Source organism: Trachemys scripta, chromosome 8, assembly GCF_013100865.1.
Source record: "Trachemys scripta elegans isolate TJP31775 chromosome 8, CAS_Tse_1.0, whole genome shotgun sequence".
In the NCBI taxonomy this organism is placed as follows: Eukaryota; Metazoa; Chordata; order Testudines; family Emydidae; genus Trachemys; species Trachemys scripta.
This window is the reverse complement of record NC_048305.1, coordinates 36,171,977-36,197,524: the sequence shown is the minus strand read 5'-3', so window position 1 is coordinate 36,197,524 and position 25,548 is coordinate 36,171,977. Positions and strand designations below refer to the sequence as shown.

At 43.3% G+C, this 25,548-nt stretch overlaps 1 protein-coding gene across 2 annotated transcripts in view; it reads left to right on the top strand.

Moving 5' to 3' along the window:
• Nucleotides 1–25,548, top strand: part of PFDN1 (prefoldin subunit 1) — a 56,143-nt gene that overhangs the window by 29,159 nt on the left and 1,436 nt on the right. The window contains exon 4 of one of the 2 annotated variants that reach the window (XM_034779619.1): nt 25,521–25,547. The exons of the other annotated variant lie outside the window; for it this stretch is intronic. Within the exon in view, the coding sequence (XP_034635510.1) occupies nt 25,521–25,532 (12 nt within the window). The 3' untranslated portion in view covers nt 25,533–25,547. Of the gene's footprint in view, nt 1–25,520; nt 25,548 lie in introns of those variants that run through there. 2 annotated transcript variants of the gene reach the window in all.

Genomic DNA, 25,548 nt, shown 5'->3' with positions numbered 1-25,548 from the left:
TCCAGACCCTGCGCCCCCGGCTGGGCGCTTCCCCTCCCGGGCTCCAGCTGCGCTGGGGAAGTGCCGGCCGGGGGCGCAGGGTCTGGGGGCTGCCCGGCAAACTGTGAAGCCGGTAGCGCTGGGGCAGCCCTTTCCCCGTGGCTGGGAATGGGAGGGAGGAAGGAGGGGGTGGAGTTGGGGCGGGGAAGGGGCGGAGTTAGGGCGGGGCTGGGGTGGGGAAATGGGCGGGGCCAGGGCCCATGGAGGGTCCTCTTTTTTTATTTAATAGATATGGTAATCCTAGATTTAAAGTAGTTTTGGGTGTTGTGTTTGAATAGGACAACCTTAAGCTTGCATTTCCTTGGTACCTACCATTCACATTTGTGGTGTTTTAACTATAATATTTTTGAAAAGTAATGCACATATCTGTAGTTGGAGTGTGTCGGCACCATGACAAACTCTTTAATGTGGGGATATGTTTTTGTTATAGTAGTATCCCAATAAAAATAGGATCCACAGTGAGGGAGATATCCTAACCTTTGAAAATCTGTTTTTAACTGTCTCAGTTTTCATTGGAAAGGAGAGAACAGATATGTCTAGGGGGGCAGCTGTGCTAATGATATGAGGCAAGATAACATTTTAACTACATTTTGGACATTAGCAAGTGTGGGTTGTCAGGTCTGATCAAGCTGGGACTGTGCCTATTTGGTTGTGAAGTCCAGGGCAGTGTAGCTGGACAGTGCTGTCCTATGCTCTGGAGAAAAACATTAACACTGTATTTATAGAAAATTCTCTCTCCATGAATAATGTGAAAGATGCACTTGCAAATTACAGCTGTCATTTCTGAGTCGAGGTGCTTGGGTTGACCTCATGGCTGGGACAGTCAGTGATGAAACCCAATGTCAGTGATGTTCACGAGTCCCCATGCTGCCTCAACAGTTATTAAAGGGTTGTTTTGAATACACTTTCTGAACCTGAAGCCATTCCATTGCTTGATAATTTGTCCTCTTGATAGCAGGTAAAAATGCATCCCTTGGTGGTGGCAATTTTTCTCCGTTTGCATCTTGGAAAACATGCACCTGCATACCTCTGCAAGTGTTGTAATGTTGATCTTCAAATGGTAAACTGGGCATAGGAACACCTCCAGTGCATTTATGACTTCCTCAGTGACTGTCTTAGCTGTTCTGAGCACCTTCAGGGCGAGTTCATGCTCTTCGGAGGTTGAATCAAATGCCTTCCAGTAAGATAATTTGGTCTTTCAAGCTGGCTTTGTGTGGTTTTTAATGGTCCAAGTGATAGGAACACATCTCTGAGGTATTACAGTGATTCTGTACCCCAGCAGCAGGCACAAAAACAACATCTGGTGGAAGTCTTGGGTAGCGTCTCACAGAGAGCACTAGAACATCCGTGTCTTATGCAAAAATCTGGAATTTAGTAGCACCTCTCTCTGTGACATTGCTGACATGCAAGATAATTTTAGACTCAGCTTCCTCATGGGAACTATGAAGAAACTCCACTGATCACTGTGAGGCAGCAGCTTCATTATGTCATACGCCAATGAAATTCTTCGAGAAATTCTTCACATGATGGAGTGTTTTTCCTGCAAGGTATGCGGTTAACTCATCCTTCATGTGAGTATGAGACAGTAACTTCTTCACTGTGGCACTGGAGATGTTCGTGGAGTCAGTGATTTTATATTTCACAAGTGCAGTACAACGGAGTCTTTTCTTTCTGGTAATATTTTTAATTGATTTCCCCTGAATACTTGTCAAGCACGAGATGGATTCCGTCATAGATCCAGTATTTTCTTTGTACCCTAATGATGAAGTGTTCAGCCAAATCTTGGCAAGTGTTAACAGTTTCTAGATTGTCAACAGCTTGTACTTTAGCCATACCATCTATGACTGATATCCTGAAAGGCCTCTGCTGGCATAAGGTACCGGTCATGTTGTCAGTAGGTGCTGGCATAGGAAGACCACGGAAGATGTACATTAGTTTGTTTTTTGTCTTGCACATATGGGTTGTTCCATCATATGCGAACATTGATCGTGGAGAACTCACGTAGACCCAAAGTCTCATGTAGATGATCATGATGCTGAGATCTGGACTTGACCAGTAGATGAGCAACAACCTGTCTGCAGTTAGCTTTGTAATAGTCTCTGCCACCTTCACTCTGACTTCCCTCTTTGCATTTGAGCACACCATTAGTCTTTTTTTCTTAATGGGATCCCATAGATTGACAGAGCCCTGAATAATTCTTTGGGTTTTGAAGGCTTCATACAAATCATGACCCAGAGTATCCATTTGAGTGACATCTTTAGCTATCTCATCACTGAAGACCGCTTTTATCATAATATTAATGAGCTCTGATGCATGAATGGGTAGCCAGTGCAAGTAAGCTCACCTGTAGCTTTAAAATTGCTCCTTCTTGGTATTTAACAGAACTTAATGTGTTTAAATGGTGCTTGGTTACTTCTGGGAAAATCATACTAAGCACACTTAATGTTTCATTTGAAATTTGCTAGAGTTCTGGGGTTGTCAAGGAAAGAGCAGCATTCTCACTAAGAGTGACTGCTTCATACAGTTTTGTATGTGTTGAAACTGTACTTAATGGATGCCTTCGGACTTCCAGCTTACCGCAGAAGAAGCAGGTGTTCTCTAAATGCATGCCAGGAGAACTAGTATAAGGCAAGTCTCACCCACAGTTAGCACCTGTCCCAAAATCTTTGACTTTTTTTTAATGCTCAATGTACTTCCCCTCCAACCTTGCCAAATTCATTTTTTGGGTGTGCTTCTTATAGCATGCAAGTTGCCACTATTTAACCAGGTACTCTGCAGGGGTATTCTCTAAAGATTCAACTACTATTTGGTATTCTTCATCTCCCCATAGACTTCTAAATATGATCAAGGCCAAAGTAAAAAAGAAGTATTTTGTAATAAATTACTTTGGGATTGTAATTAATATACATTATATAACATCATTACGTAACTATCAGTATACTGTTTGCGGATGGATTCCAGTAATTTCTGTCTGCATGCTGACGTCTTAACCAGTGCCTCATTACAACTCTTTTGTCATAATAAACCAAGCTAATGATCAGTACCACTGAACCTTTTCTTTTTTGCCGATGATGACAAATCAATTTGAAGCACTCCTTCCATTACAGTAATTTGTAACATTAAAATAAATTAATCAGATATATTCTGGGCATGAACTGATAACAGTGCTGTCAGTTGAGGGCCACAATTTAACTTTGTGAGAGCTGCGTGTTTGACATGCCTGTGTTCAAAAATCATTTTTTAAAACCATAACACTTTCTCAAATATATATCTACATCATTGTTTTAGGGTTGTGGGAGAAAGGGCTTTGGAATGTTACCCAACTCAACCCATTTCCAGTGATTGTATTATGAAAATTTCTGCCAACTGGAGAACCTGGCGCTGGGACCTCGGGGCAGCGAGTCCTCCTGCCATGCTGCAGAGGGGGACACGTTGAAATTATGATTCTGTACATTTCTATGAATCAAATGACACCTCCCTTAACTTTCTCTTATTATCTTGCCCACAAAATTACACATGCTCTCAGACTAACATCATTAGTAATAGTAGTGCTTTAAGCATCCAAGTGCCTGAGTTTCTTAACAAAACAGCTGTAAGATTATTTGAACGTTATTTTTTTCTCATCTCATTCTTATAAATGACTGAACCGTGTTAGCAGATACTTTCAAAAACACCCAGCGTAGAAAATTTTATCTGCAACGGTTGAAGTTTGACAAAGTTGTAAGCAACCGAAAACAGGGTCTTATAATGGAGTGTGTCCAGCAACCTTAATAACAGGCAATGTTACCTGAGCCTTTAAGATGAGTTAGCTCTAGTATAGACAGGACACAGGCATTTTTACCACACACTAAACATTTCACCATTGATCGCACAGGTGGAGCTGCTCTGGGACTGAAAAGGCAGCTGTAAACATCCTGATTAGATGCAGCCCCAGTGTTAAAGCCAAATGGAATCTAGTTGATAGGCCTTTGTTTACTGAGTGTTGGGCTCCCAGGCTGCTAGTCTTGCCAGACTGTGGTCAGTTTTCAGCAACTATAAGCTTTAGGCCTTGGCTACACTGGCACTGTACAGCGCTGCAACTTGCTGCGCTCAGGGGTGTGAAAACGCCCCCTTCCCCCCCCCGAGCGCAGCAAGTGCAGCGCTGTAAAGCGACAGTGTAATCAGAGCCTGCAGCGCTGCACGCTCGCTCGCAGTGCTGCAAGCTACTCCCCTCGGAGAGGTGGAGTACATACAGTGCTGCGAGAGCTCTCTTGCAGCACTGGCGGTGCGACTACACTCACGCTTCACAGCGTTGTGAATTCCCGAGTGTAACCAAGCCCTGAGTTGAATGTCTCCATCTGTTCCTGTTCCTGGTGGGAAATGGTTCTTAACCTTCTGAACTTCGATTGCTGGGTTAAGCAGAATGGGTGGAGTTCTTCGTAAATTAGAACCTTCTACTTCTTAGGCAGAGCTTCAAAGCTGTCCCCTTGATCATTGTTTTCTCTCCTTTGAAGCTTACAGCTGCCTTTGGCCAACAGTTATTGGCACTGAATTGGCTGTAACAAAAGCAGTGACTGATCTCAGTAACTGGTGGGAAAGTGGCTGCCAGATGGATTGCTCTCTCCTTTTTAACCATTGATATGGGGGCCAGGTTCTCTGAAGCTTCTACAGTTTGTTTAAAATGAAGATTCATATCCACTATTAACTACTTTTCAAGCTGGCTGTTCCAGGAGAGCCATGGGATTCCTTATGAGAAAGGTTGAAGTCTTACATTGATGCTTCCTATGAGCTGAGGATTTCCAGGGAAACACCTGAATCCAAGTTACATCACTTATCACAGGAGTAGCTGGGAGAGAATTTCTCTGGTCCTGAAACCAACCAGTGATGTAGAGAGGAAAGAATGTGAAACTTACGTGATCTTAGTGATTCCACTAGGTCATCCTAAAGGAAATATCAGACTGAGAGAAACATGGTGAGGTTAAAATCCCCACCTTCAGATTATCAAATGTGAATAGGTTTTGAAGGTTGGATTTACCTTCCACCATGTCTACTGCTTTCTTTACCGCCTCCCCATCCTCACTACAGTGGCACAGCTCCAGTGCTTCAGTGAAGACACTGTCTTCACACTCAACTGCCTAGACACTGCCTATGCCCTCCCACATTTGAGGTCCACAATTTAACTTTGTGAGGGCTGCGTATTTAAAATCATGTTTTAAAAATTATACTTTAACACTTTCTCAAATATATATTTACATCATTGTTCTAGGTTTGTCATGTTTGTGTTTGTGGGAGAAAGGGCTTGGAATGATACCCAACTCAACAACATTGGAAATAGCTGAATTAGTTTGGCTTAACACTCTCTTCTCTCCTCCCCCCCCCCCCCCCCCGCAAATAAATAAATAAATAAAATAAAAGTAAGCCTGTGGCATGGCATGGAAAATTGCAGTCCAAAGTTTCCAAAGTTTTTTAAGCAACTGAAAACAGGGTCTTGTGACGACTGAGTGTTGGGCTACCTTAGTAATAGGCAGTGCTCCTAGCCTCATTTAATAATTAATTATAAAATCCTGAAAGTTTCTCTTTTTGGTAGCATGCTAAAAATAGTGCCCATTTTGAGTGTGCTTTTTGAAAGCACGTGCCCAACTACCATTGACAGTCTGGGAGTTGGGTGCCTAGTTCCTCTAGGTGCTTTGGGAAATCCCACCCTCAAGGGGGCTGATCCAGTGCATTGTTGGGAGTTTGTTGTATGAGACATTAGTATTGCAGAGCTATTATCAGGCCTGCATGAGATGTATGCTGCTGACATAGGGCAGAATTTTCCTAAGTGTTCAGCCCTGGGAAGCTGGGCCAGGTCTTCAGTACATTGGGTGCCCATTGGTTACTGAGCTCTTTTGAAAATCTGGCCATAGGTGTCGCAATGGGAGCTGCTGGGTGCCGAGTACTTCTGAGAACCACTCTCTCAGTGCTCTTCAGAGCTTGAGCTGCATGTTTTTACATTTACAGCACTGCCATAGTGAACTACTGTACACTGAGCCTGCAATATAAAACTTAACTTTCTCTTTCAGGACTTGTTTGCCCTATTTTTGCTTTTATTAGCAATGGATACAAACCCAGTTAAAAAATAATAAATTGCAGGTTACTTTGAAGGGTTTTGGCCAGTCTTTGAATCAAAAATAAAACTGCCTACTTTTATATCAACTTCAATCTAAATGGAATTAATAACAAGGCTGTCATGCAAATGGCTTTGAGACTCAGCTGCATTGGAAGCCACCTTTAGGAGCACTGCAGGCACTTGAAATTCACTTGTATAAAGAAAAATTATGCAGGTCTTAAGGTGCTGAAAAATGGTGGAATAGTACCCAGAGCTCAAAAAGATTCACAAACACCCATTAGTCAGGGTTAGATACAAACAGCAAGAATTGGGGTGAGCAAAGGTGCTGGGATTTTTACCAGGGTGCTGTTCTTGAACTGTGGTTTCTAGATCCATCTCAGATATTTGCCCCGGGTAGTAGATAGGTGATTAAACTTGGAGCTCACTCCAACCCCTTGACCTGCAGGAAAGGAAGAAGAGATTTTTTGCCTTTCCTCTGGTCTCTAAAGCCTCCCTACTGCTGCAAGGATTGAGGAAGAAAGGTCTCTGCTATTCTACTTTTCTCTCTCCTCGTTATGGTAGGTCCTGCTTCCCTGTGAATAGTTCCAGTGCCTGCGTCTGATGTTGCTCCTAGCTTTCTGTGTAGCAGTATCATGAAATTGCTGTGATTCTGTTTAACCATTGAATTTCAGGTGTCTCTCTTTTGCATGGCAAAGCTGTGAGCAGTGGCAGAGGAACTAGACCTCTATGTGCAAACCCAAAGATGGCACTTTACATTCAATGAACATTTGAAAATGATCTTTGCCGTTGCAGGGGCTAATCCTGCAAACACTTAAGGTGCTTAACTTTACACTTGTGCATAGTCCCACTGAAGTTAATGGGACTTCTTGTGTGTACGTGCTTGCAAGGTTGGGACCATAAGGCAATAAAAAAATCAATGAACCGCAACCTCTTAAATTCTGCAGAGATTGATGACCTGTACTCACATACTTACAAGAGGAGCTTCCAACTCCCTAGCAGCAATTGGATTTTTCCAGCCTTGATAATATCAATTCTCTTGTTGTTATGTTTAACTATATTAGTTGTGTATGTGAAATCTATTTTGAAAGCATTCTAAAAGGATGAGCACAGGCCCTTTTTAGCTCAGCAATGTTTGTGCAGTATTAGGAGAAAAACCTAGTAATGTTTTTCTTCCCTTGTTTTTAAGGAAACATGATATGCTGGGGTGGAACAATGCTTTGTTCAGGAAATGTTATCCGTTTCCATTGTAGGGCTAGATGAATTCTGTTTTTAAATGTGGCATTTTAAAAAGACCAAACTCTGTGATGTTATAAAGACATGGAAAATGATTCTTCCTTCAGCGTGGAGGAAGTGATTATTGCTGTGTTTTTTCATTGGTAGTATCTGATAATCCCCCTCCCTCCCGCTATTCTCGGCATGTTTAGTTGTCAGGCGTTGTCAGACTAAATTGCTAAAAATAACAAATACGGGGGAGGCTGCTCTGTGGCAGCTTTCTTCAGTGTATGCCACTTGTTGAATTTAGTTCCTTCATAGAAAGGGCAAAAGCAACCCGCTTCCATTCTTGTTGAATGGGATTTCTTTTTTTAAAGTGCTGACAAGAACATTGTTGTGTGTCTCACATTTCCCAAACATTAATACTCCACGCACATGTACAAGAGGATGAAAGCTGACTGCTCCTGTAGGGCTAAATCTTCAGTGTCTGTCTACAGCAAAAACTATGATCCTGGAAAACCACAGGAAAATAAACAAGTGGTTGCATTCTAATTCAATAGCTTTGCCATGTGGCTTCTGAGAAGCCATGTAAAATTGTCCCAACCCATGCTCAAGATCTGTTCACCTACTGTTTACCATGATGATGTAGAAACTAATATTTTACTTGTCCATCAAATACCATTAGTCTCCTTGCGTAAGACGTGAGTTGAACTTTGCAAGGCTCCTTTATGGTAGAATAAAAGGAAAGGGTTGTTCTGTGGCAGTGGGATCTAATAGTTAGGGAGGCTGGATGTCAAGACTCAAGATGTCAAGCTTTGTTCCTGCCTTTGCCATGGACGTGGTCTGTGATCTTGGGGAAACTAGCAATATCTCAATACCTCACATTCCTCCCTGTAAAATAAGCATCCCTCACAGAATCAGTGTATGGGTTCGTTATGTTCGAGGATCTTTGGATGAAAGGATGGCCTAACTGCAGGTGTAAGATACTAGCAGCAGCATCTTTCTACTAATCAATAAGATGAGGAGTCTCTGAAATTTGCCAGGGCTACTCCATGCTTCATGAGAACAAAGCTATTTTAATTAAATAGTAAATGTAGTGCTGGTGAAAAGAGCCAAATTGGCTTGAAGACTGAAGTTCTTTGTTACCAGGATAGTATAGTCCAGGCAGTAATGGAGGCATATTGCCACCTGGCAATAGACCTCCACTTTGCTCTTGAGGGACCACCTCCAGAGGTGAGAAGGGAGCCCTGTCTCCATGCTTTAGGCAGTCCCTTGATTTTCATACTGAGCCTGTCAATATGGATGCCAATTGTGAGTGTAGTTTAATTATGTCGAAAGCCTAGAAACTCGTGTGAAACATTTCATTTCACAGGCCACTAAACAGCCACCAGAAGGTAACAGTGTTGTATTATTACTGAGCTGGACCACATTTAATCATTATAATTCAGTTATAGTTTGAGCAACACTGGGAGCCCTGGTGTAGTGGAGATGCTGGTATTTTGAGCACAATGTCCTCCAGGGTTGTTAATGCTAATGGAGCAGAACTAGCGCTGCCATCAGTTTGTAATATGCCCATCATGTAGACAGGGCTGTACCGGTTTATGACATTACTGCATACAAGATTTGGCTGTTTGAACTCTTTGGGAAAATCTTGTATTGTTTCTAGACTTCCCCAAAGTCTGCTATTTATGATGGTGGTGTGGAAGGCTCCTGGACAGAATTCTGGCCCCCCAAGTTGTTAGGTTTTTAACTGAGCCTCTCCATGGCTTGATGAAGCCTGGACTTGTTTGGCCCTTAGGGGAGCTACCCTCTCCTAGCAGTACTAGGCTTGGCAGTCAAGGCTCTGTTACTTTGGCTTTAATGGCCTCATGTGATATTTGGAGTTATCTGCATTGTATCTGAATGGTCAAATGCCTGGAGGGTTCAGGAAGTTGGAGATGGTGAAAGCTCTGTGTAACTTGTTCCATATGCCTGTGATGGCAGTTCCAAAGCTCTCGGCACAGTTCATCCAGCCAACAGGGTATGTCTTTGGCAATGGGGCTTGCTCTGAGCGCTTTACATTAACGCACGTTGCTAACTCTCAGTTGCTGTTACCAACATGGATGCAGGCTTCTATCCTGTGGATGCTCCACTTTGAAGTTTATTAGAAAAATTGGTAACAGAATTCTGTCCACCCATGAGACCTTTTAAAATTCTTCCATAGTAAAGTGTCTTGAAGCACATCTGAGGCACTGCTGGGCATCGACAGAAAGATTGCCAAATGCACAGATATGATCTCCCTGTTTTTATCTAATCTCTGCTCACCCCTTTTAGGGTGTACTCCGACATTTGTTTATATTGTGCATGGCAGCTACTGGAGGGAAGAGCCAAAACTCATCAGTCATCTGCTGCATGGATGGGGAGAGGATTGCACCACACTGGCTCCTTCCCTTTCATTGCTTTATTCTAAGGCTGTCAAGTGATTAAAAAAATTTATTGCCGTGTTAAACAATAATAGAATACCATTTATTTAAATATTTTTGATGTTTTCTACATTTTCAAATATATTAATTTCAGTTACAACACAGAATACAAAGTGTACAGTGCTCACTTTATATTTATTTTTGATTACAAATATTTGCACTGTAAAAAACAATAGAAATAGTATTTTTCAATTCACCTAATACAAATACTATAGTGCAATCTCTTTATCATGAAAGTTAAACTTACAAATGTAGGATTAGGTACAAAAAATTTAGGCCGAGTGCTGTATTCAAAAACAAAATAATGTAAAACTTTAGAGCCTTCAAGTCCAATCAGTCCTACTTCTTGTTCAGCCAATCGCTCAGACAAACAAGTTTGTTTACATTTCTGTAGCAGATAATACTGCCTGCTTCTTGTTTACAATGTCACCTGAAAGTGAGAACAGGCGTTTGCATGGCACTGTTGTAGCAGACATCGCAAGATATTTACATGCCAGATGCGCCAAAGATTCATATGTCCCTTGATGCTTCAACTACCATTCCAGAGGACATGCGTCCATGCTGATAACGGGTTCTGCTCGATAACCATCCAAAGCCGTGTGGACTGATGCATGTTCATTTTCATCATCGGAGTCAGATGCCACCAGCACGTTGATTTTCTTTTTTGGTGGTTTGGGTTCTGTAGTTTCCACATCAGAGTGTTGCTCTTTTAAGACTTCTGAAAGCATGCTCCACATCTCATCCCTCTCAGATTTTGGAAGGCACTTCACATTCTTAAAATCTTGGGTCGAGTGCTATAGCTATCTTTAGAAATTTCACATTGGTATCTTTGCATTTTGTCAAATTTGCAGTGAAAGTGTTCTTAAAATGAACAACATGCTGGGTCATCATCCGAGCCTGCTATAACATGAAATATATGGCACAATGGGGTAGAACAGAGCAGGAGACGTACAGTTCTCCCTCCCCCAAGGAGTTCAGTCACAAATTTAATTAACGCATTATTTTTTTAACGAGTGTCATCACCATAGAAGCATGTCCTCTGGAATGATGGTCGAAGCACGAAGAGGCATATGAATCTTTAGCGCATCTGGCATGTAAATATCTTGCAATGCCATGCCAACGCCTGTTCTCACTTTTAGGTGACATTGTAATGAAGAAGCAGGCAGCATTATCTCCTGTAAATGTAAACAAACTTGTTTCTCTTAGTGATTGGCTGAACAGGAAGTAGGACTGAGTGGACTTGTAGGCTCTCAAGTTTTACATTGTCCATGTCTAGTTGGCAGCTGGTATCAAGCGGAATGCCCCAAGGGTCGGTCCTGGGGCTGATTTTGTTCAATATCTTCATTAATGATCTGATGGACTGCACTCTCAGCAAGTTTGCAGATGACACTAAACTGGGAGGAGTGGTAGATACGCTGGAGGGTAGGGATAGGATACAGAGGGACCTAGCCAAATTAGAGGATTGGACCAAAAGAAATCTGATGAGGTTCAACAAGGACAAGTGCAGAGTCCTGCACTTAGGACGGAAGAATCCCATGCACTGCTACAGACTAGGTATCAAGTGGCTAGGCAGCAGTTCTGCAGAAAAGGACCTAGGAGTTACAGTGGACGAGAAGCTGGATATGAATCAACAGTGTGCCCTTGTTGCCAAGAAGGCTAACAGCATTTTGGGCTGTATAAGTAGGGGCATTGCCAGCAGATCGAGGGACGTGATCATTCCCCTCTATTCGACATTGGTGAGGCCTCATCTGGAGTACTGTGCCCAGTTTTGGTCTCCACACTACAAGAAGGATGTGGAAAAATTGGAAAGAGTCCAGCGGAGGGCAACAAAAATGATTAGGGGGCTGGAACACAGGACTTATGAGGAGAGGCTGAGGGAACTGGGATTGCTTAGTCTGCAGAAGAGAAGAACGAGGCGGGATTTGATAGCTGTTTTCAGCTACCTGAAAGGGGGTGCCAAAGAGGATGGATCTAGACTGTTCTCAGTGGTAGCAGATGACAGAACAAGGAGTAATGGTTTCAAGTTGCAGTGGGGGAGGTTTAGGTTGGATATTAGGAAAAACTTTTTCACTAGGAGGGTGAAGCACTGGAATGGGTTATCTAGGAGGTGGTGGAATCTCCTTCCTTATTGGTTTTTAAGGACAGGCTTGACAAAGCCCTGGCTGGGATGATTTAGTTGGGAATTGGTCCTGGTTTGAACAGGGGGTTGGACTAGATGACCTCTTGAGGTCTCTTCCAACCCTGATAGTCTGATTCTATGTTTTTGAGTGTAGTTACATAACAAAAAAACTGCATTTGTAAGTTGCAGTTTCAGGATAGAGATTGCACTACCATACTTGTATGAGGAATTGAAAAATACTATTTTTTTATCATTTTTACAGTGCAAATATTTGTAATAAAAATAAGGGAACACTGTACACTTTATTCTGTGTTGTAATTTTGAAATCAATATATTTGAAAATGTAGAAAAAATCTAAAATATTTAATAAATTTCAATTGGTATTCATTCTATTGTTTAACAGTGCAATTAATCGCAATTAATTTTTTGAGTTAATCGCATGAGTTAACTGCAATTAATCGACAGCCCTACTATGCAGTTCTATGCATATGGGGAGTGAAAGTCCCACAACCTGTTCCCAAAGGAAGCAGAGAAATGAGAGGATGGGTGCAGTTATATAAAGAAGCTTTTCCCCAGTGGTAACAACCTGCAGCTGTTCACCCACTACTCCCTGGTGCCACCTGCTAAGCCTCCACTGCTGCAGGATCTCCTTTGGAAGGGCAGCCCATTGGACATGTAGGGAGAGCTGCTGGCGTGAATCTACCCTGTATATAGTTGCTGGTTTTCAGGAAGAAAGTAGCTGAAGTATATTCTAGCACATAGATCAGGATCTTTAAAGTGGGGAGAGGGCATCCACATTCTAGTCTTCCATTTAAAAATGAAAAATACTCGGAGCATCTCCAAAAAAACCCTCCAAGCACAACAAAAAAACACAGCCACAACAACCCCACACCTGCTGCCCCTCGATGCTTTTTTGGCTTAAAAAAACCTTTTTGTAGCCAGCTGGAGGATATGGAGTACCCTGAAACTAGAATGATCAAAGAACAAAAACATTCTTTTTACAGAGCATTTCTGTCATTTGGTTGCTGCTTTACAAATGTGGATTAATGTCAATTAGTGCTGTGAGGGATGGGACGAAGTTAATACTGCACTAATTTCTTTACTGCGTATGTACTCCAGTTTTTGACTCTGTCCAGGTAACAGCAGGAGCACAACAAGTGAGGTAGAGATGGCTTTACCTGTGATCCATATAATGATGAGCAGTCTTACTGTATGATCACAGCCTTGCAACTGAAAGAGAATCAGCTGCTCTATAGTAATTATGATGCAGCCAGGAGGTCAGTTTCTATACCCTGCTGTGATGGGGTTGATGCATTAGATCACTTCTGGCCTGTAACACAGATGAAAAGTGTGTCTGGGCTTTTAAAATTGCCATCAAAGTATGGCTTATAGTAAGTGGTATGCAAGTAACAGGCTGCAAGGTATTAGACCTTAAACCTAACAGGGATAGAAAAAGGAGAATTAGATCATTTAAAAGAGGAGATTTCCAGCTTTCTAATAGGATCCGGCACTGGCTTAGCCCTGGGAGGTCGTGAGATCTAGACTTAAAATTTCAGCTATTTTATACATTTTAAATGTTTTTGGCCATTGTGAATTCAGTGGGACGACCAATATGTATACAATTACTTGTGTGTATGTATTTGCAGGGTTAGGCCTTTGATTTGGAATAAACCTTCACAATAGTGATTTTTGTAAGGCCTGCAAGTTGTGCAGATAGCTACTTGATTATTATCACATTACTAATTCACTCAACCAGCCTTCAGTTGAGCTGTAAATGGTACAAAATAAACATGTAGGTTGGCCAGCAGGGGCTAAAGTTTCATGCAGTCAGAAGTTTGAAATTCCACCCCGTTTTGTATTTTCACTGTTGTGTTTTGTCTTTAGGACCTTTGATGTTTTTCCTGTCGTTATTTTTTTAGGTGTATAAACATGTAGTAGATTTGAAACTAGGAAAATGATTGACATCGGTGTTGATAAATTAATTTAAAAATATTCTGATAGCTTATTGAAGGGATGGTCTCTGGTCAAATTTGTCCCAGAATTTAGATTTGTGTGAAAAATATACTTTATAATTGAAATGTTTCTATCATTCTTTAAAAATTATAACGGAAAAAGCTTTTAAAAACAATCACCTACCTCTGCACCTTCAGTTCTAGTGAAGGAGAACTAGAATGTGAAATAGGCTAGAAACAAAAAAGTCTGCTTCTAATTAGATATCTGTGTATGGAGTTAGGAGCCTAACTTTAGGTACCCAGGTTTGAAAATGTTGGTCACTTTTTTTTTAAATATGATTTTTAGCTTTGCAGGATCTCCTTAGAGGAAATGGTAGTACCCGAGGAGCAACTACCATTTCCTCTGATAGGACTGGACCTGTTTTTATGAATAAATTGAAAATGTCTTTTACACAACATTGGTAAGTTTCCAAATTACAAGAATGATTTTGTAACAGAGTATTAACACATTAAAAGGAGAGCTTGGAATTTATAGTGAAATGCTATCCAATGCAATGCCCAGAACTTCCTCAGGGCTCTCCCTTGCATAGCATTACTCACATAGGTAATCCTTACTCATGGGACTAATATCTCTGCACTCACCTCTTAGTCACTGTGGCCCATCCAGCCACTCCTCATTGCCCCTTACTCTATGCAGTTTATTGCGGGGCTAATCTGTTTCCTCCCCCACCACCCACGCCCCAGGTGGGAACAGGAAATAATTGTTTATATTGCCTAGAAGCCTTACCTGTGCCCAGAACTGACCAAGCTTTTAGTCAGCATTGTTAAACCACACCTCAGTTTTCAGGAATTCGAGGGTGTTGCCATAACTGCCTCTTGGCACATGCCTTTCCTCTCTCTCTCTTTACTATGCCTGAAGTTATAAATTAATTGTTAGTCTACACTTAAAATGCTACAGTAGTGCTGCACTCTAGACACTCACTGCAGTGAGAGGAAGGGTTCTCGTGTCACTGTAGTTAATTCACTTCCCCAAGAGGTGGTAACTAAGTGGAAGAAGTACCAGGGGTTAGGTCAGCATAGCTACATCTTTCAGTGGTATGGATTTATCACACCTTGAGAGATGTAGTTATGCCAAACTTTTTATGGTAGATCAACCCTAAGTAACAGTATGAATGTCTGGCCACTTCTCTTTATATATCTGTAAGGCAAACAGAAGTTCAGCAGGGTCTGAGTTAGGAAGAATGGATATTTCTTATTGGCCTCTGATTTTTTTAAAAAAACATTTGGGCTTTGAAATCTTGGAAAATAATTATTAAAAAAGGTTTTATTTGACACTGAATGTGAGGGCAGAGCTGAAAAGCAGGGAAAGTACAATACAAATCTTTGCAAAAAAACTTTTCTCTCTAAAAAGGTCATTCTGACAGGAAGTGTTCTGTTTGCATTACTGGCTTTAGCAGTAATAATATATTAGGATCCAAAGTGTGGAACTGAGGAACTTACTACATTTTTCAGGACTCTGTTTTGTAAAGGAGTTTTGCATAGAAAATATTCAAGCAAAAATTCAGATGACAAGGTGGGATTTTCAGAAGCACTCAGCATTTGTCCTAACTCTCTGCTCAGTAGTTAACAGGAGCAGATCTACGCCAATGTTGAGGGCTTTTGAAAATCCCAGCCTAAAGATTGAGTTTTGCAAAGAGGTTTAGTTTAACCAGGAATCGATCTGCTGAGTCCAGAGAGAGTGCAGCCACACATTGACACTGCACAGGCCAGTTTTCTCAGGTTGTAATTCATGTCAGGTTGTGGTGCAGAAGTTCTGTGGAATAGTTGTCATACAGTTGAGGAACGCTTCATTTACACCCTCAAACACCTCTAATTTAAATTTTGTAGTTCAGATGAAATGATAGTTGTGTGCAATGGGGCAGTGCCTATCGACAGGCATGATTTATGTTTCACAATAATTCCTCTTATGGTACTGGTATTGTGTGTTGCCACTGTCTAACCATGGATGGTGTCTGATACTTTCCTGCAAAGTGGGCAAATCTAGTTGGATTCTCCTCTGTCTGCTGTTCTGCCTTGAGCAGACTCTAGTGGAATTTCCTGAAATTAATCTCCTGCTTGGGAAGACTCATTGCGAACAAGTCAGACTGTTCATCAGTTGCAGTAAGGTATAAATCTTAGAGTATCCCTGGGGTTCTAGTCAACATGAGATGGCCCAGGGCTCATTAAACTGGTGTATGCCCATACAGCTGCTCAGAAAAGAGTCCATTAATTGCTGTGTTCTGAATTTCACCAAGACATACCTGTAGCAGCAAATGCCCAGTCTAGCATTTAGATGGCTAATTAGATTTCACTCTGGCCAAGTAAGTGACAAAATGACAGAGCACTTCAGACCTGGAAAAGAAATGGCTAAGGGGAGATAGGATTGAGGTCTATAAAATCATGACTGGTGTAGAGAAAATAGATAAGGAAGTGTTGTTTACTACTTCTCATAAGACGAGAACTAGGGGTCACCAAATAAAATTAATAGGCAGCAGGTTTAAAACAAATAAACAAATAAAAGGAAGTATTTCTTCACACAACGCACAGTCAACCTCTGGAACTCCTTGCCAGAGAGTGTTGTGAAGGCCAAGACCATAACAGGGTTAAAAAAAAAAACTAGATAAATTCATGGAGGATAGGTCCATCAATGGCTATTAGCCAGGATGGGCAGGAATGGTGTCCCTAGCCTCTGTTTGCCAGAAGCTGGGAATGAGTGATGGGATGGATCACTTGATGATTACCTGTTCTGTTCATTCCCTCTGGGACACCTGGCACTGGCCACTGTCAGAAGATAAGATACTGGGCTAGATGGACCTTTGGTCTGACCCAGTAGGGCCATTCTTATGTCCTTTTCAAAGACCATGGGTAGACACAAATTTTAGACTTTGTTACCAATCTTTTTGAAGACAGCAAAATCTCCTTCCCTCCAGCCTGCGCTTTATGGACAATTTCAACCATACTGATGTTGGCCGAAGCCCTGTAGGGTTGGGGAAAATGTTTCTCCAGATGAGTGTGTATACCCAACTATATCTGGGGATCTGATCACTTTCCCAAAGAGTGTTCCCACACAGACCCTGAGGAATGTAAAAAATGACACGTTAACTTTAGAGATACAGAAACTCTTGGCCAAAAAGTTTATAGAGACCATGTCACAAGATGAGTTACATCAGGGGTGCTATTTGAGGCATTGTGTTATGTCCAAAGACTTCAGAGACTTCCTCAAGGAAAGGCTTCTGATTGTGAGAATAAAATACTGGCAACCGGCAGGCTGACTCTCCAGAATGTGATATAATGCTTGGGAAAAGGCACTGGGGGAAGAGCATCCTCAGGAAAGAAAGCTGCCAGCTTGCTTCAGACCCGTCATTTAGGGTTTGTATGAACAAGGGTTTACAAAGCCTAACATTAGGCAGAAAGTTTCCATGACTGACTTTTAAATTTCCATGAAGAGCTTTTTGTTTGGATTTAAACATTCCCTTTCAGTATTTGCGGCCCACAGATTGAAATATTGTGCTAAGGCATGAGAACCAGAGGTCGAAACTGGCTACTCTGGGTTTTCATTGTCCAAACAGAGAGAGAAGCGCAACGCAAACATCAAAAATGGTGAAAAATAAATTATAAACAATTATTTGATAAGACTGTCTTTAAATCCTATGCATAATCTAGAGTTCTGCCTTTCGCAGCCTGATACACTCTGCTCTCCATGATGAAATACTGGCTTTCTAATGGAAGAAGAAGATGTGCCACAATAGTTTGGTGCCCAGCAGACACGTCAGTGGCAAATCCTCTCCTGAGAACAAAATTTGGGATTCCCCATAGTTATGCAAAATCCAACCAAAAGCCATCTCAATGTAGGGCCAGTATCTAAGCCACAAGGCTGTAGGAAATATATTGCTTTAGTCTTCTAAAACTAGTCAGTGAGGGGTCTGAGTCGTAGTTTTTTTTCCCCTCTCTGGAATGCTTGCATGCTACCTCTTTAACCTATTAAGAATGGCTTTGATGTGTCATGCTGCATATCTGTTTCGGAATGGCACCAGTTCAATGATTCTTATTAGGAGATGGTATCATAAAAACTTAAGGTAGGAATATCCACTGCACTGAACTCCAATTTACCTGAACCACGCAGGAAACTCGTTCCTGGATTGCCAAAGAGAGAGTCTATGCTAATCACAGCTCTTGACCTCTTGAGGGAGTATCAGCTGTAGCAACTTCTGCATTAAATAGAATACAGTTTTGCAGCTGCTGATGAAACCAAATAGGATTGCTTAGATCAGAAAACAAGGTGGTAGCATGCTACCCGAATAGGGGTTTGAAACACAAGGTCACCTCTTAGGAGTAGACACATGAGGTTAGGGTGTGATGTTAGGTATTTAAAACATCCTTCTTATTGTACTGTTGACAAGACACAAACCAGAGCACCAAAGCAGCCTCTTAAATGAACTGTAATAGTAAGTACCAGGAGAGAGTTAGCGTTCGTGGGACACAGCCTGACTTGCATAACCTCAAAACAAGGAGGAAGAGTCAAGTTCATGTTCCCAATAACTGAAGCTAAGGACTGTTACACCCTCCTATCAGGGAAAGGCATAGAGGAAGACTGACTAATTCCTTTTCTTCCACTAAATCACTGGTTTAAATGTGGCCTAGGTAAATTGTGGCTTTTATCATCTGATGCCTGGTCAGTGTCCACTGTGAATTCAGTTTGTGGCCTGCCTACTTTAGAAGGGAAGCCAGATTTTGATGCCAGAGAAGTTAATGTGAACTCTCTGTATGACAAGGATACGTAAACTGCCAGTACTATTTTTGGCTGCATCTCTGATCACGTGGGAGGTGCCAGTTCTACTCGACAGAACCCTAGTGAAATCCCATCCGGCTCCTCAGCTGGACAATAATTAAGACTATACCACATGCCGGAGGAGTGTAACATCAGGTCACTCCTCCATATTTGGAAGTCCTTTAAATATCAGTGCCATAAAAACTCATTTCTGAAACCCATTTCCTTGCAAACGCAGCCCAGTAAGCGCTGGAAACAGATGCACTGGAATCCCTGGTAATTTTGAGTGCTGGATGATTCACTTATGTGACAAACAATTTAAGCGTATTTACTGGTATTGCTGAGTGTTGCAGTTTGGCAGTGAGCAGTTAAGAAACTACCTGCAGTAGCCTGCGCTGAATAAGCTTCAGTAAAACTACAAAGATCTATGTTGGTAGCAGAGTCCTAACTGATCAATCTATACATAGTACACTAAATGAGGAGTCATTTGCACTCACTGACTGGGGCAAGGGAGAGCCTTTCCGAAAGGGACCATCCCTCTGTTACAGACATAGACATCAGCTGGCAACCCAACCTTTTCATGCTACTTAATCCCTTATTCTCCCCCCTCCTGCTTTCCACAGCAGCAACTGAGCCCTAGTCTACACTTAACATTTAGATCAACCTAGTAAAGCCGAACTCGCCCCCAGTATAGAGGCAGCTACGTACGCAAGATAATTCTACTGTTGACCTAGCTACTGCTGGTCGGGGAGGTGGATGGATGGAAAAAACCCTTCCATTGATGTAGGAAGCATCTACGCTATGGTGCTACGGTGGCATAGCCGCAACTGTGCCACTGTAGTGTAGACATGTCCATAATTGTTTGTACCTGCATTCTGATGTCACTGGTGCTGGTAATGCATTGTCTTCTGCATGTGATGTAAAACTGAGGCCTTGATCAGTTGTGCTAATCAGGGTTGGGATTTTCAAAAGTGTCTAAGGGAGTTAGGCCATGGAAATTCAGCAGGAATGGGGCTCCACCCCCCTCAGCCTTCTATGAGAATCCCAGCCCATGACCTCTTGGCTCTTTAGAAAAGGGACAATGTTACTGTCCTTCCAGTTTGGGAAATTCTATTCTGCGGACGCTAAAGCCCCTGGCAGTTTCAATTGGATAGGGTATTTTCCATTTGCTGCTCTGCTAGGTAATATTACTGAGCCATGTTGTGCAGCCATCTCTGAGGTAGAACACAGCAGCTGTATTTTCAGTACTGAGAACTTGATTACCAAGTGTAGGCCCTCGTCCTGCAATTGGTATCACATAAGTGCCCTGCTGTGCTTCCCCAGATTGCTCTGAAGTCAGTGAGGCTCTGCGTGAGCATGCCGGTGCGCCAGCGAGCTGTCAGTTCCAGGATTGGGGCCAGGGAGGTGTGTTGAGGTTAAAAACACTGGAACTAAAGTAAATGCTCAGTTGGGGAGGAGACTTTGGCAAAGTGTCTGTCTGATTTTCTTATGAATACAAATGCATAAATTGACTGACTTCCACATATGTGTTTGTGCACGTGGGGTGGAATGCAGCTGTAACTCTCTATATTAGAGGTTTCAGAGTAGCAGCCGTGTTAGTCTGTATCCTCTGTGACAAAGTTCCTCCTCTATCTTGGTGGGTCCTGTGCTTATTGGCGGATTTTCTTGCCTCAGAGATTCACGATGTGGGTTGGGGAACAGCCCAGAAACCTTCCCCTCTGGAAGAACCCACAGTCTAGGTCAATTGAGAGGTTTGGGGGGAACCCGGGCCCACCCTCTACTCCGGGTTCCAGCCCAGGGCCCTGTGGACTGCAGCTGTCTATAGTGCCTCCTGTAACAGCTGCATGACCGCTACAACTCCCTGGGCTACTTCCCCATGGCCTCCTCCAAACACCTTCCTTATTTTCACCACAGGACCTTCCTCCTGGTATCTGATAATGCTTGTGCTCCTCAGTCCTCCAGCAGCCTATCCTCTCACTCTCAGCTTCTTGCGCCTCTTGCTCCCAGCAACTCTCACTCGCACCACAAACTGAAGTGAGCTCCTTTTTAAAACCCAGGTGCCCTGATTAGCCTGCCTTAATTGATTCTAGCAGCTTCTTAATTGGCTCCAGGTGTCCTAATTAGCCTGCCTGCCTTAACTGGTTCTAGCAAGTTCCTGATTACTCTAGTGCAGCCCCTTCTCTGGTCACTCAGGGAACAGAAAACTACTCATCCAGTGACCAGTATATTTGCCCTCTACCAGACTCCTGTACCCCACTGGTCTGGGTCTGTCAGACCGCAAAAAGAACAGGAGTACTTGTGGCACCTTAGAGACTAACAAATTTATTTGAGCATAGCCCACAAAAGCTTATGCTCAGATAAATTTGTTAGTCTCTAAGGTGCCACAGGTACTCCTGTTCTTTATATTAGAGGTTTTCGTTAACTGTACTTGCTTTTTAAAGAGCAGCGAAGAAAAACGTTTACAAATGTAATGTATCACTTTAACTGGTGGCAGCAGATAGCAGGAAACTCAAGTGAAGAACTGGACTATGAATTTTAAAACCTGCAACCACACTCTGGTACATCCTACAGAAAGATCAGTTGGTGTTCAGTTAAAAGGGCAATGAAAAGCTCATCAGCATGCAAATGAAATATGACTGGACCACTGGGGAGCATGTAATAATAATGGGTGTGTTGTCGCAAGAGGTCAATAGAGTTTCTGATAATACTAACAGTTAATGATTCACTTATTGCTACCACCTAGGTCCAATCAAATGTGGTCATGTCAGCAGAGTAGGTCTTAAACATGACTTAAAACTGTATTTAAAACATACCAGGTGGGTTTTTAAAACTGATCTGACCAGGCAAACTGTTTTTCAGATCAGCTTGCGTAACACTCTGCTGCTGTCCCCAGCGAAGACAAGACCAGAGAGTCACATCGAGTTCCCGTCTAGGCCCTAGTAATTAGGGGATGAGGAGGGGTTTACACACAAGTTCCTGATACTGCTCCTGGATTACTTAAACAGAAACCAACCTGCAGTTCTGAGAGGGAAGGACACCTCGATTTCCCTTTGCAATGAAAATGTAGCAATAGTCTATTTCACACTCTTCCTTAGAGCTTGGCCCTTAGTCAGAATGTAATGACTGCTCACCAGTGGCGGTATCTGTAAGGTTACCTTCTTTGGGTTGAGCTTTTAGTGCTTCACTTCTTCCTCTGCTGGTGATAGCACATTGTAGAGAGAACAGGAGTACTTGTGGCACCTTAGAGACTAACAGATTTATTTGAGCATAAGCTTTCCTGGGCTACAGCCCACTTCATCGGATGCATAGAATGGAACACACAGAAGATATTTATACATACAGAGAACATGAAAAGGTGGGAGTAGCCATACCAACTGTGTGTTCCATTCTATGCATCTGACGAAGTGGGCTGTAGCCCACGAAAGCTTATGCTCAAATAAATTTGTAAGTCTCTAAGGTGCCACAAGTACTCCTGTTCTTTTTGCGGATACAGACTAACACAGCTGCTACTCTGAAACCTGTCACATTGTAGAGCTCTTTCAGGACATATTTGGCTCCCTCTTTTCCCCAGCCTTCTCCCTCTCCCTTTACCTGCAGCAGAGGCCTTCACCTGGCCTGGATCCTCCTTTGATGAGTCCTAGGCTGCCTCTGCTGCTCCATTGCTGGCATTGCCAACTTGAAGGCTTCTTGGAGCCCATTGGGTGCCCAGTGTCACCCTCTCTGTGAGAGCACAGACCTCGTGCAGAGGACTGACCTGTGCTAGGACATCCTTGTGTTGGAAAGAAACCAAGGCACTTTGGGACTGAGTAGGGACGGGTGGCAGACCCTCTAAGCTGTGAGACTGGATCCTAAGGGGGTGGGAACACAGCTAAAGGGCGTTCAACCCCCCCAGCAGCTCTTGCCTGAATCCTGAGCTCCCAGGACCTTAGAGTTGATCTGATCTGAGCAAGGGATGGCTCTTTGGCATTCAGGTCCACCTCCAGTGCTCTGCCATACACCAGCAGGAGACTACACTCTGCCAGTGGAGAAGAGGCCCGAGTGGAGAGTGTAGAGGATTATTTGAAGAAACGTGTCTTACCATCAACACCCAGAGTATGAATGCTTCAGTGATGTGTCAGGCAGGATTAGTGTGCCTAGTACTTTTACTCATCGGATGCAAGGCCTAAAGGTTTTTTAGCTGGGTTTCCTCCCAATGGAAGTTTGGAATCCCATTGAGTGTATAAAGACAGACTGATGGTGGTAACGATCAGTTGTGTCGTAATTAAATCAGTTCTTTCATGACAGCAGTAGAAATGATACAACCCCTCTGTTTCCTCGCTTTGCATCTGTTGAGGGCAGGTTTTTAAAACGAAATTTTGTCATACGAAATTTGCCTTGAGGACAAACAGTCGGGGATTTCATAAGCTACCGGCTAACAAAACATTTGATTAGCAAGTAACTTCCTAGGGGTGGATAGTGTTAGAGTTAAAGCCAGCCACATCCACCTTTGTTTGGCAGCATGACTACAGAAGATGCCAGAGTTCTAATCACAGCTCTGACACACACTGCTTCCGTGACCATGGGCTGATCACATAACTCTTCCGCTTCAGTTTCCACATTCATACAAATACCTCGAAGGGTTGTGAGAACGGCATGCTGTGCTCTACAGACTTCAGTGCTACACAAGTGTAAAGTATTAGTATAGTTATTTATTGGGTTCCCTCATTAAACTGAAAAGCTGCTGCAGTGGGCAGAGGGAAAGCCAGACACTCCTGATGTCATTGCTGGGATTGACTTGGGAGAGAGGACTGGGCACTTGTTCTCCATCCAGATCGTCTGACTACTGCTAACTGTCCTGAGTAGTTTGCAGACCTGTAATTGTACTAAACAGTTTAATTAAACCAAAACTCCAGCTGTAGTTAGTGGTAGGCTTTTCAGTCGAACATGCCTTGGATGGAATCTGGCTGGAAGAGTGCAGACACAAGGTGATGTTGGCAGGATTCTATCACAGTACCACATTCTAATGACTTTTCCTGCTGCATTAGAGCTCCCAGTCCCGCTGTGTCTTGGCAAAGCCTGACAGGAGACTGTCTGGTCTGGAGCTTTAACCTGGAATTTCCTGCCTTTTGTCGGCTTGTCCCAGCCTGTGTGTGTGTGAGCCCTCTGTGTTTCTTTGGGGGGAGTTCACCTCTAAACCTGTTCCAGAAAGCACTTAGGGTATGTCTCCATTGCAGTGTAAGCCCAGGGTGAGTGGGACTTGAGTCAGCTGACCTGTGTTAGGGAACCCTGGACTTGACTCTCCTATATTGTATTTTAACCCTGTGTTAAGACTTTTTTCTAATCTGTGCTTGAACCTACGGCTCTGGTGTCCACACTGCACTGTGCAGAGCCTTGTCAGAATAACCTTATCCCAGAGTCCCTAGTGGCGCTGCCTCCCCCCCGTCCCCCATGTAGCTGCTCTAGCCCTAGGACTGTGGTGCACTGTGGGATAACTTTACTGCCTGCCTGCATGTTACCAGGAAGCAGCTCACTTTGCAAAAGGTTTGATCGGTTTGCTTTCCGTAGCAAACCCAGGAGGCTCTCTGATAACGTGCTTGCAGATTGGTGATCAGAAGAGAATGGGTTAATACTGACATGAGCTGCTGCTGTTTGCAACGGGGGGGTGGTTTTCATTTTCAATAGAGTGGATTTCAGATTGATGGGCTAGAGAGGACTGAGGAAGTTGTATCATGGAACTGTAGGATACTATTGGCTGACTACTAGGACCTTAGGGCTGGTCTACACTTGGGTGGGGGGCGGGGAGAATCGATCCAAAATATGCAACTTCAGCTACACGAATAGCATAGCTGAAGTCGAAGTATCTTGGATCGAATTACCTGGGGTCCACACGGCACAGGATCGACGGCCGCGGCTCCTCCGTCGACTGTGCTACCGCCGCTCGCTCTGGAGGAGTTCCGGAGTTGACGGTGAGCGTGTTCGGGGATCGATATAGCGCGTCTTAACGAGACGCGATATATTGATCCCGGATAAATCGATTGCTACCCGCCGATACGGTGGGTAGTGAAGACGTACCCTTAGACGCTGTCCTGCTTGACTTCTCTGTAAAGGCTTGGCCCCAACTTGAGCTCAGGCTCTCCAGCCCTGCAGAGCCCTGGAACCCTGAGGTAGCGCAGTTGCAGTGTAGACGCAAGGGGGGCTAGGCTTGAGCTCCAGCTCAAGCACAGGTTTACGTTGCAGTGTAGGCCTACCCTTGGTAGCTACACTCCATTGACCAGCTGCTTAGTGGGATTTTTTTTTTTTCCTTTTAGCCAGGAGCCCCAAACTTTGCAACGCTGTGGGTTGTCCCTGTGGCTTGATTCTATGAGGTGTTGAGCTCCAGCTCCCATTGGCTGCAGTGGGGTTTGGCATCTTGCAGAATTGGGCCCCTAACTTGCATTTAGTGGAGCTGACCCTGCAAGCCCTTACTCAGGTGGCCTCATCGGGCTCCTTGCCTGAGTAAAGACTTCTGAGGTGAGGCCCAGGCTGTTAGAATTTACATGTAATAATAAATGCAAATGCATACAGCATGGAAGTGCTGGTATTGAGGTCTTCCTTGGAAACTGACTAGAATTGGAGCTTCCCAGGCCATTATGGAGTCGTCTCTGGCTTATCAGTCAGCTCTGTCCATGGGCTGCCCCTGCAATATAGATGTTCTTAATGTAGTCCTGAGAGGCCGTAATCAGGATCAGGGCCCTGGTGTGCTAGGTTCTGTATAGACACAAAGGTAGGTGCAGCCTCTGCCCTGCAGAGCTTACAGTCTGTTTCGGAGGCAATATAGTGAACTGAAGGTGCTCACAGGCCATTTTTTTTGTCTGTCACCTAGGTGGACCCCTAATTCTGAATGGGTAGAG